Source organism: Trachemys scripta, chromosome 10 (assembly GCF_013100865.1).
Source record: "Trachemys scripta elegans isolate TJP31775 chromosome 10, CAS_Tse_1.0, whole genome shotgun sequence".
Lineage (NCBI taxonomy): Eukaryota > Metazoa > Chordata > Testudines > Emydidae > Trachemys > Trachemys scripta.
This window is the reverse complement of record NC_048307.1, coordinates 6,649,753-6,662,215: the sequence shown is the minus strand read 5'-3', so window position 1 is coordinate 6,662,215 and position 12,463 is coordinate 6,649,753. Positions and strand designations below refer to the sequence as shown.

At 49.7% G+C, this 12,463-nt stretch overlaps 1 protein-coding gene across 2 annotated transcripts in view; it reads left to right on the top strand.

Annotated features, from left to right (window-relative positions):
• Positions 1–304: 304 nt before the first annotated feature.
• SLC5A10 (solute carrier family 5 member 10) overlaps positions 305–12,463 on the top strand; it is an 87,212-nt gene continuing 75,053 nt past the window's right edge. For both annotated transcript variants that reach the window (XM_034784705.1, XM_034784704.1), the window contains exons 1-5: positions 305–421; positions 2,361–2,432; positions 4,932–5,036; positions 5,683–5,742; positions 6,604–6,708. In XM_034784705.1, coding sequence (XP_034640596.1) covers positions 308–421; positions 2,361–2,432; positions 4,932–5,036; positions 5,683–5,742; positions 6,604–6,708 — 456 coding nt within the window. In that variant the 5' untranslated portion in view covers positions 305–307. The remainder of the gene's footprint in view (positions 422–2,360; positions 2,433–4,931; positions 5,037–5,682; positions 5,743–6,603; positions 6,709–12,463) is intronic.

Here is a 12,463-nt window from a genome sequence, read left to right as displayed (position 1 = left end):
GTTCTGTTGATTGCAGACAGCCAGAAATCATGTTTGCAGCTCAACCACTGCCTAACTCCCTGGACTTGGCTTTGGGTTCCTGGAGCTCTAAGCAGCCATATGTTAGCAGAAAGAGGGAGGGAGGCCGAAGCCAGGCTGTACTTTGACAACCCGTCTGTCCACACAAACTACTTCGCCAAGCGAAAATCCCAGCTCTGGCTTGTTTAATGATCAATTCCCGCAAGTGGCAAGCTAATCAGTTACCAGGTCAGTGATTGTCTCTCTGACACTCTGCTGCTTTCTCTGGGGCTGGGCAGGAAGCGTCGGGATGATGGGTGACAATTCCACTGCTGGATCAGTTACCCCTCTGCAGCCGTTCAATGTTGCTGATATTCTTGTCATTGTGGCTTATTTTGCCTTGAACGTGGCTGTGGGAATATGGGTAAGAGGGTTTTTTGTTTGTTTAATTTGCTGTTATGTACTTTAAATCTTTGCAATTTCTGTCTCCTCTTTCAGGACTGGCTTCTCAGGTGCCACCTGAAAGGATCGGGAACCTTGTTTTTGAAATCCTCATTAGTTAATTGCTTTATTTTACTATTGCACCTTAGCAACGTGCCTTTCTGGACTTGCGCCTGCGAGGTGCTGCGGGTACTTAGCTTCCACTCACTCCATCCCAAAGGTTCCCAAAGTGCTTTGCAAACTAAGGCCCCGATCCTGCAATCGGGTCCACCCGCCTGGCTTGGATTGCAAGATAAGGGTCTACACTCCTGATCCTGCGACCTAGTAGTTCTCAAACAATTAAAAAGGGATCCTTATGTGAGTAGGGGTTGCCAGATTGGGCCCCAGACCTCTCCGGTGGATCGCAGAAAGCTGCGGCTTGATTACCAGGGGTTGCTGAGCACCTTGATAATCCGCCTGCTCCTACGTATCCTGCGCCACAACAGGGTGGAGAGGGGAAATTTTGGCCCAGGGAAAGCTCCTACTCTTATTAAAAAATGTCTTGGCTTCTCAAATCTTCTCGGAGAGACCCCACCCCAGCAAACTGCAGAGAGCTCAGTTTATCTGCCTAGAAAGGACTGAGTCAGCCCAACTAGACTGTGAATCTTGCAGCTTTCAGAACATGTGAAAAAGGAGCGTGCCTGGGAGTATGTCTGCTGGGATCTGTTGCTCCTGGGACGTAACTGGAGGTGCTTACCTGGAAGAAGCCTAAGAGATTCTCAGATTTTTTCAGAGCATGACCCACTTTTTAGTACAGAATCGGTTTCATGGTCACCTCTCCTCCCATTCATAATTGTACAGACCCGCACCTTCCGTCCCTGGCATAGTGGAGCCTTTTATTTCAGGTGCTGCTAAGAGATCGATTGGGCTACCTATCTAATCTTATTTCCAGTGTGCCCAGGACTATACTCAAAATACTACAACCAATATATAAAGCAAAGATACGTTAAACAGCCCCTGGACAGATTGCTTTTATGGTATTTTTTGCAGGTGTGGCCAGAGGGAGTCAGTCCAATAGATCCTGCTTTAACAGACATAGAGGCATTTGCAAAGGTTTTTACCGCCCCTATATAATCCTTAACGGGAAATCATTCTTTCTATTTTTATGATGCTAATTGCTCAGCGAGACACGAGTAGAAGCCAAGTTAGAGCAGAACAGTGTCTCCTACATGGGAACAAATTGAGCAGCCTGTTCTGCCTGTCTGGGGTCTGATATGTTCGTTCGTCAATCCACACACACCCGTGTCCTCAGTAGGAGGATCTATGGCTTAAGAAAGCACACCCCTCTCCCACTTGAGCTAAAGGAGAAGCTCTATTAGTTGTGGTAGTATTAGGGGCCTGCTCAAACATCCATTTCAGTCCATAGGAGGACTCCTGTTGGCTTCCCTGGTTGTTGAATCAAACCTCAGCGTTGGCAGGGTCCTCAGCCTCTGTTGGTCTCCAGCCATTGGATGCGAGTAAGTCTGAGTCCATCCATTGTAGGATGGTGGTACATCCAGGCCAAGCCTTTCTGCTCAGTACTGAGGCCGAATATGACAATCCTCTACGAGTCCATGGCCACTCTTGCCTGATTGGCTCTATCCTGCTCAGGAGACCTGGGTTCTAGAACCTGCTCTAGCGCAGGCCTGCTGGGAGACTTGGGCAAGTTTTTTCGCCTCAGTTTTACCATCTATAAAATAGGGATAATGATGCGGCCCTCGTGTGTAAAGCTCTTTGCAATGTACTTACGAATAGCTCTAGATAAGAGCTAGGTGGTGGTGTTTATAATCATCCCTCAGTCACATGGCTCTTGCTAGCCATCCAAAGGCTCCTGGTTGCTCTCCAGGATGGGTTTACGGGAGCAGGGCTGCTTTCTTTCCATGCTGATCTCCGTTTCCTCTCAGTCCTCATGCAGGGTGAATAGGAATACTCTCAGTGGCTACTTCCTTGCTGGCAGGAGCATGGCGTGGTGGCCTGTAAGTAGATGCCATCTCTTTTTCTCTCTTTCTCTCTGGCTTCTCTTCTGTCTCTTTATGCAGGACAGTCCCCAGCAGTCGGGTCTCACACTTGGGCCTCTGTTGCAGAGCCATCCCTCCTATGAAAAGGAGGGAAGCGGGGTCTCTGGAGCAGTGGTGGCCCATGCTGTATCTACCCACCATCACCTCCAGTGCCCAGGGAGATGGAGCTAATATTATCACTTTTCATATATCAGGGAGTTGCAATCTTCTGCTGGATGTAGCTGCCGCCGTACATGGCTTGCCACATGGGGTACCTCTTGTAATACACTCAATTCAAACACCTTGCAATGAATCAACAGACATCTCAGATCATGCCCCATAATGCATAACACAGGAACACACTGGATTCCCACCAGGAGGCAGCCAGCATCTGCTCGCCCCTGCCTGACTTGGAGCTATGTCTCATTTCTCCAGTGGTGGGGTCCCTCTTTGCTGATACCTCTCGGAAGATCTGTGATCTGTTGGGTCCTGCTAACTAGGACTCAGACCCCAGATCAATGGGATCTGTGCTTAACCTACCACTGCTCAGAAGGTTTACAGGCATCCAAGCCCTGTGGTCTCCTAGGAGATTTCCCTGTAGGCCAGTCTAAGCTTGGGTAGGGGCATTTGGAGCAACAGGATCTGAATTCTGTCCCCGCTTTTGCCAAGCAGCCGTGCCCGGTTATGATGGCAGCGTGGTAACTCCCACAAAGTCATAGGTGGCCCCAGATTTGTTACAACGAATATATTCCTTCTGCATTTTGTTCGTGTCTAGAAATGCAGGATGGCTGATCCCCTCCCCGTATCCTTTCCTTACAGCTCAGGTCTGGCCAGCATACCCCGGTAATGACATTTCTGCACTGCGGCAAATGCAATAACTTGTGATTCTCTGACAAGTGTTTGCATGAGGAAAGGAAGCCCTGGGCTCCCACATGCCTCCCAACAGCAAGAAATTCTGTTAGCGGCCTTGTGAGTGAGCTCAGGATTAGCTGAGTGTGCACGTCTCAGGGCGCCTCTTCTAGCCCCCGGTCCCTTTAAAACTGGAAGCTGTAATTGCGCCTCACAGGCCTGCTGACTACAGGAAATCATACAAGTCTTCCTGGCTCTGGGGCAGAGGAGCAGATGTTCCTAGGGAAGACCGGGACACAAGGATAAGATGAGACCCTGAGGGGCAATGAGATTCTTTGAGTGGCGGTGTGTTGTTTTGGATCCTTGCTTCTGAGGCAATAGAGCAAAGCCCTCAGCAAAGGAGGTGGACTGGTGCCCTTGTTTGGAGCATGGCTTTGCCTTCTTTGGCTGGTGGATCAGCCCCACCAGCTTACGTGGAGATGCCTGGTGGCCAAGCTGGCTCCTTGCAGTTTGCCAGGCGCTGCAGCCTGCTCTGTGCCATCCAGGTGAACCCTGTTTGAAACCCGTTCAGCTAACACGGTTCCGTTGGCGGCATAGACGGAGCTTGCTGTTCCTGATTTTAGGGGATTCATATTCTTGTGGATATAATATGGGTTACAGGCTTGCCAGTTGATCTGAGCAGAAGATAATAAGGTTCTTGTCCCAGAATCAGGCTACACAGAGTTTTGCAAGGACTCTCGGGATGTATGACTCAACTGAGAACAAAATACAGCCTCAGAGACTTTGATGGAGATAAATGGAATAATGAGCAAATGGAAAAGTAATCAATCAGAATGACAAAGGAAATAATATTGTCCTAGAGGTACATGTGGTATTATACAGCATAAAACTTCCTAGATTAACACACTCACACCCACCCTTGGTACCCTGGTGGTAAGAGACAAAGGACCAGCCTCGCCTCTGGCATGCCAAGAGAGTCCGATGGGCCAGGTTCCTCAAGTCTCGATTGGGAGGTGCAGAACTAAGGAGAAGCTAGAGAGCTGAAAAGCTATTGAAAGACTATAGAAGTTAAAACTAACCAACTAACATACATGGTGGTTTGTCCGTCTTATTGAGCCTGACCACTGTGCCCACCTTCCATGTCCAAACTTAATTTCCTCACCCACAAAATATCAGGCTACGCTTACCCTCTCGGCTGGCATGTTCATACCTATTCATGACCATTAGCTAGCTCATCCTCACATCTCTTATTTCTGACTAACCATGTTATTTCCATGTTCTTTGTGGTGTACCTGCTGAGTTTAAAGAGGGCATAACTTAGGTAGTCATCTATCTATGCCAAAGGTCTAATTTGCTTTAACTCATCCTCACTTACCTAGGCTAAAGGCCCCGAACATATGAATGCTAACTTGCTTTAGCTCAACGTACAGGATGTGACCTGTAGGATCCTAGTGGTACGGCCAAGAATGCTCTAGTTCAAATCTATAAATCTATTAAAAGAAAAACTCAAGCCCATAAGAGAAGATATATAAGCAAGCAACCAGGCTCACCCTATGGGATACATAGCAAAGACATCAATGCCTAGCTAAGCTGTGCGTGCTAATGCGCCTCCTTGCTTTTGGCCTGCAGATTGGAGCCTCCCTCTTTGCCAGCAGTGAAGGATCAGGGCTCTTTATTGGACTGGCTGGGACTGGAGCTGCTGGGGGAATTGCCGTCGCTGGCTTTGAATGGAATGTGAGTCACTTTGCCTTTACGCTAATTGGTCACTAGAGCCACCTGGGACGGACAAAGCCTTACCCATCTAATGGGGCATTTGCACATAACCCCATTAGGGCTGATGGGGAAAATATGTGTAACCCATGCTAAGCTCTCGGTATCCCTCTATAGGCAGGGCCACATATAGATGTTTAGGAGCCTGCTGAGGTACCTGGTGCCTTAGTTCATGCCCTGGTAGCCCATGCTTCCGGATCCAGAGATCCCAAGTCCATCCCCGGCAGACATCCCGACTGGGGCTATTATGGCAAATGGATAGCCCAGAAAAAGGCTCCCTGGTTTTCCAAGCATTTCTCCACTAGGGGGTTGGGCTCTGCATTAACGTAAGACCTTAAGGAGTTAACATGAAATCTCTGGTAACCTGTGGAGTCAGAAATGCCAGGTGCTAAGCGCTGAGATGGGGAGTGTCCATAGGGGAATTCTGTATCCCACCCTCAGACACACCCATGCTCCACAGAGCCCGTGGAGATCTGAGTGTGCATCTCGAGGTGGGGCTGGGCCCAGCTCGGGCTTCCTGCGTGGGATCCAGTGACGTTGCTAACGTTAAGCTGGAGGCCCGACAGAACAGTGATTGATCAGACTCTGCTGTGCCCCTGCTTCTCCATAGGCTACCTATGTCCTGCTGGCGTTGGCCTGGGTATTTGTACCAGTCTACATCTCCTCGGGGGTAAGTACAGTCGGAGTATACCGGACACAGCCGGACAGCCCCACTTTCATAGCCATTACCAGATACTGTCACTGTCTGGCTGCGACTCAGGGCAGGATCTGTGTGAACCCTAACCCTGGGTGAACTCTGCTCTCTTTGCCTGAGCCGGTGGGAAATAGACCCCACCAGCCTGCAGGATGGGGTCCATGACACACACCTGGGCAGTTCTGGTTCCGCCCAGGAGAGAGCAGTGGGATATGTGCGTGCACACAAGTGGCACGGCTCCTTTTTTGCAAACGCTGATTCCTCACTGAGGTGGTGATATTAGCCATGTTCCTATTTCTGATCATATTGATATTAACAATGACTTTGTAGCGTTGCTGTGGTGCCTGCAGTGAAATCAGGCCTCCCACTCATAAGCTGAGCTCAGTTCTTAACTCGTTGGTTAATTTTAGGATCTTAGAGGCTGAGGGGCTTTATAGCTTTAGCAAGGGGTATAAGACCCCAGACAGACTGGCTTTGTGCAGGGCCCTACGAGAAGCCAGAGGGATGGAGTCCTAGCGAGCTCCTCCCTGCCTAGGACCAAGCCCCTCTCCTAGCCACATAGCCTGCCTGCTGGTGCCCTTTGGAGTGCAGAGTGTGCCTGCGTGCTGGGTGGCATGTACCCTTTGTGGAGGCAAAAGCTGTGTTTGTCTGAGGGTGCCAAGCTCTTCACAAAGCCCCTTCCTCCCCCGGGTTAAGAGGGAGTGCAGCCATAATTCCTGGGCTCTGTTCAAGCTCCCATTAGCCCTCCCGGTACTTCCCCGTTCTGACTTGGGCTGCAGCTGCCTGTGGCAGGGGGCTGCCGTGCCGTGCAGTGACCCCTGCGTCTCTGCCGCTCAGATCGTCACCATGCCGGAGTATCTCCAGAGACGGTTTGGAGGGGAGAGAATCCGGATGTACCTCTCCGCCCTGTCACTCCTGCTCTCCGTCTTCACCAAAATATCGGTGAGTAGCCAGGACTCTGTATGGCACTGAGGGCTCTGAAACACGGTGTCCCAGAGGGCATCTGGCTGGCGCTCTCTGCCACTGAACGCCTGGGCAAAAGCCATGCAAACAATCAAACCCGTCCGGGCGGGGGCTTTGCTGCTGTGATGGCGTTTAGGGATTCGATTTCCAGCAAGTGGAGACTTAACTTGGTACTCAGGCCCCAGAGGGTGGGAGAACTGAGGGAGAGCAGGGCTCTGGGAGCAGGGCCGGCTCTAACTTTTTTGCCGCCCCAAGCAAAAAAAAAGTGCCGCCCCACCATAACACCCCACCCCCCGCGAGCGCCGCGCCACCTGAAGCCCCGCCCCCCCAAGCGCCGCGCCGCCCAAGCCCCCGCCCCCCCGAGCTCCGCGCTGCCCAAGCCCCCGTCTCCCCCGAATGCTGCGCTGCCCAAGCCCCCCCTCCGACCACCGCCCAGCGGAAACAAAAACAAAAAAACAAATCCCTCCAGCGCTGCTCCACCAAACCAAAAAAAAAAAAAACAACAACAAAAACCCGAGTGCCGCCCGCCCCAAGCATGTGCTTGGTCGGCTGGTGCCTGGAGCCGGTCCTGTCTGGGAGGGAGTCCAGGAGATGCTATAAAACAGGGGGTCTCAAACTTTTGTACTGGTAACCCCTTTCACATAGCAAGCTTCTGAGTGCGACCCCCCCCCCCTTATAAATTAAAAACACTTTTTAACATATTTAACATCATTATAAATGCTGGAGGCAAAGTGGGGTTTGGGATGGAGACTGACAGCTCGCGACCCCCCCATGTAATAACCTCGTGACGCCGAGGGGTCCCAACCCCCAGTTTGAGAACCCCTGCTATAAAAGCAGCTGTTGGAGGTCATGGAGGAGGCGGAGCTGAGCACACAGGAGTTAGAAGAGTTGGGAACCAATGAGGGGTTGTCCATATGCCAACAGCTAGGCCAGGTCTACACTAAACAGTTAAGTTGACCCCGCTGGTGTAGACAGCGCTAGGTTGATGGGAGAATTCTAGCTACTGCATCTCGGAGAGACACGTTAACTGCTGGGAGAACCCTTCCCGTCACTGCACTGAGTGGCTACCCTGAGTGCTGGGATGAACAGAATGATTGGGTTAGCGGCTGAGGAGTTGTTCTACCTCCAGCTGCTGTGTCCCCACTGCATCACTAGCTCTAGAGCAGAAGTTCCCAAACTTTTCTTGTTGCGTACCCCCTTCCAAATCTACCAGCGGCCCATGTACCCCTACCCCTCTCATCACTGATCCTTTGTATGTTCTTCTTCAAGGGGAGGGATAGCTCTGTGGTTTGAGCGTTGGCCTGCTAAACTCAGGGTTGTGAGTTCAATCCTTGAGGGGGCTGTTTAGGGATCTGGGGGAAAAAAAATCTGTCTGGGGATTAGTCCTCCTTTGAGCAGGGGATTGGACTAGATGACCTCATGAGGTCCCTTCCAACCCTGATATTCTATGATTCTTCACACTTCCTGGCTTTAGCCATCTGTCCATATTTCACTGTTATGTACGTACAGATATAGTGATAGTGCGCTCTGTATATTATCAACCCCCTCCCTAAGTTCTGAGCTCAGATTGGACAGGTGCTGGGCACCTGAACCCACGGTGATTGGAGGGGAGGGCTTCGTATGTCCGTGTCTCTCTGTTCTCATTGGTACATCCTGAAGTAAATTAACTACTGTATTTTATATAACAAATTCCCCCAGAATTGTAAAGCATCATCTGAGTCGCCTATTATGAAAATACAATAAATAAAATAATAAATCCACCATTACACAATTTCTCCCGCAAACCCCCCAGAGATGTCTCACGTGCCCTCGCCGGGACATGTGCCACAGTTTGGTAACCACTAATCTAGAGTCAGCAGCACTCAGTTTCAGTCCATCCCTCGGGGACCAGCTAGCTCGAGCTCAAAGCACCACTTAACATGAGCTAGAGATTTTTGTGTGTGGACAGAATTCGGGTTGGGACAACTCTCGCGTCATACTTTGACCTAACACTGTAGTGACGATCAGCCCTTAGAAGACGCTTAGTCCTAATAACTAGGACGTTTGGTACTTCGTCTTCCAAATGAGAGGCACATTTGCGATGACGTGGAGAGATTGATGGACAGAGATTAGGATCCCGAACCCACAACATGCTCAGCGCTAACTGGCCCATTCTTGGCAGCTTCAGCAAAGAGGGAAATGGGACTGAGGAACTGAATTCCCCTCTCCCTCGCCTGTCACTTCTCAAGCAGTGACGCTTCCCGCTCATCTTGTGGAAAAATGTAGCTGTGAACGTCAAATGCAGTAGGGAAGAAACCAACAGGGCTCAGTGGGAATTAAGCTAAAGACCTGTAGAGTTTAATTAAGAACAAGATCCTTGCCCTGGGGTTTTGGAATCATCCCATAAAATGGAGTTGCAGGGAGAGGTAGCTTTATTGCATTCCAGTGGATGGTCCAAACACCTGCACGAAGTGTCTGATTCCCACAGGGTATAGCTGAGTCCTGTCCTTATTCAGGGTTTCTAGAGGTTTCTAGACTCACACAGAACTTCTCTCTTCACTCTCCTGAGCTGCTTGGTGTGTCGTGAGTTTCTTGGGTATAAATTGACCTGTAATCTGATGACACCAGCCTGGAGCATCACACCCAGGGGCCAGGCCCAAGGTGCAGAGTAGAGTTGCCTGTTTTGGTTGGATGTATTCCTGGAGGTTTCATCACATGACATGATCTTTAATGAAAGATTAATCTTTAATTCCTGGAGACTCCAGGTCGATCCTGGAAGGTTGGCAACCCTACTGCAGAGTGACCTGGGACTGCAGGCAGCAAGGGGGGGACTTAGATCTGAGCCACATCAATCCTGCACCCCCCAGAGAGGAAACAAATAGCTCAGGTGCAGAATGGAGGAAGAAATGTGCTCTAGGGCAGTGGTTCCCAAAGTGGGGTTCACGAAATGTTACAGGGGATTCTCAGGGGAAAAAAATTCCCTAATGGCGGACAGAGCTTTCCCTAGGGACCGCGGGCAGCACGGGGCCAGCAGCCTCCCGGAGCCCCTGGACTTCCAAGAGCGAAGCAGATCAAAGCCAGCATCTCTATCACACTGAGGAGATTTAAACTTCAAGACTCCTTCTAAGAAATGGAAAGGGAGGTGGATATCTTTTGCTGTTTTTAAAATTAAATAGGCAGCTAGTCTTGTTTTTAAAATTATGATGAACAAGTTTAAGCTTTGTTGTAACGTGCGTTGTTTGCCTGGACTGCTCAAGACCTGAATGCTTGTATAAGAGGAACTCTTTGAGTTGGCTTCTTAAATACTTTCCTGCTGTTTCACATCTGATACTTCTTGATGAAACCTAGGAGCCTGGTCTTATAACAGGCTTATTCAAAGTGATACAGGCTACGAAAGTGAGATCCTGGAAGAGTGTTGCCATTTTCATAATGTAACAAAAACACTGTAATGATAAATAATAATAAATAGTGTGTAATAAGAGTGTCAGGAAAAACAAATTGTTTATTTCCAAGATCACGGCTTTTATCATTTATATTCCGGTAAAGGAGAAAATCCCTGGAAATATTCATTTTTAGGAGGGGGTTCACGAGACTTGACATTTTAGTGAAAGGGGTTCACAGGTGGTTAAAGTTTGGGAACTGCTGCTCTAGGGGGCCAATCCCACGTGGCCTCCTGGGATAGGGATTGGCTGATTTAATGCCTGGATCTGACGAGGTCTTGGCATGTGTACAGGTGAAACCAGAAGCCACTCGCACAGCGTCGCAGGGTCTGTGAAGCACTGTACTGTACCCAGGGATGTTACTGGTGAAATGTAGCTATTCCCCCACCGGGGGGCGCTCACAACCAGTTCACGCTTGTGCCCGCTCTGTGTAGTCTTGCCAACCCTCCAGGCTTTGTCCTGGAGTCTCCAGGCATTAAAGATTAATCTTTAATTAAAATGATGTCATGTGATGAAACCTCTAGGGATACATCCACCCAAAACTGGCAACCTAGCTCTGTGTGTTCTGCCCACTCCGCTCTGGGTGGTGACTGCTGCCCCACTCCCTGCCCGCGTGGCATTTCCCAACACTGCCACGGCTTTCCTCCAAAAAGGCTCAATCCCTGGATTTGCTTCCAGGAGCCCCCAGGCTGGTTTGGGGCCTGGTTCTGAGTGCACTGTATCCTTGCTCTCCTGTTCAGCGAGATAAGGATGCCCGTGTCCAGAAGTTCCTTAAAATAAGGCTTGTGGCGCTAGTACTTAGTGGTGAGGAATCCACCAACCACGGCAGCCCGGGCCTGCCCGTCTCCTGGAAGGAGCCTTGCTCTCCAAAGAGGAAAAGCACTAGCAAGGAAATGTGATGTCACTGAAACTCCTCAATCAGTAACTGCCCTTTGATTAAGGTAGCCCTGAATGGTACTGGGCCAGTGGAGCGAGGACGAGACTGGGAATCAGGAGACCCGGCTTCTCTTCCCAGCACTACCGCTGACCTGCTGTGTGACTTTGGGCGGGCCCCTTTCCGGGGCCACTTTTTTCCTCTCCTGCTCTTTAGTCTGAGCCAGGAACAGTCTCTTGCTGTGTCTGCACAGTCCCTGGCATGGTGGGGCCCGTATTTTGGTTGGAACCTTCAAGTGCTGCCATGCTGATTATAATTTAAACAGCTCATTGTTCTAAATGGTGCTGTTCTTTCAGGCGTTGCAGTTTAAGGACATCAGGGACATTCTCCCTGCATGTATGCTTCCCCGAACATCTAGAACCAGCAGGAGTGGTGCTGGGGACTCACTCGAAAGTGCCGTTCCCCGTGAGTTGGCCCAGAATCCATACTCCAGTATGATGCTAGGGTGCTGATGGAAGTGCTGTCTTTTGGGTAACAGATTAGTGACATTCTGATAAGCAAACTAGGGACATGTGGTCTAGGTGGGTGAACAACTGGTTGAAAGACTGTATTCGGAGAGCGGGTATCCATGGCTTGCTCTCAAACTGGGAGGATGTATCTAGTGGGGTCCCACAGGTGTTAGTCCTGGTCCGGTACTATTTAGTACTGTCATTGATGACTTGGACAGTGGAGTGGTGAGTATGCTTATAACATGTGTGGATGATGCCAAGCTAGGAGGGGTTGCAAGCACTTTGGAGGACAGGACTAGAATTCAAATGATCTTGATAAATTGGAGGATTGGTCTGAAATCCACAAAATGAAATTCAGTAAAGGCAGGTGCAAAGGACTAAGGAAGGAAAAATCACATGCACAGTTACGAAATGGGGAATAACTGGCTGTGTGGTAGCACTGCTGAAGAGGACCAGGGGAATGTAGTGGATCCCTAATTGAATATAAACAACAAAGAGTCTGGTGGCACCTTAAAGACTAATTGTAGATACAGACTAATTGAATATGAGTCAGCAATGTGATGCGGGTGCAAAAAAGGTTAATGTCATTCTGGGGTGTATTAACAGGAGTGTCGTATGTAAGTGGGGGAGGTAATTCTTCTGCACTGTGGAGTCCTCAGCTGGAGAACTGCGTCCATTTGGGGATTCACACCTTAGGAAAGACGTGGACAAACGAGAGAGTCCAGAGGAGAGCAACACAAAAGCCAAAAGGTTTAGAATCCGTGACCTGTGAGGAAACCTGGCCTGGTTGTCTGGAGAAATCTGATGGGGGATTTGATAAGTCTTCAAATAAGTTAAGGGCTGTTTTAAAGAGGATGGTGATCAATAGTTCTCCATGTCCACTCAGACTAGGACAAGAAATAAGGGGCTTAATCTGCAGTGAGGGAGATTTA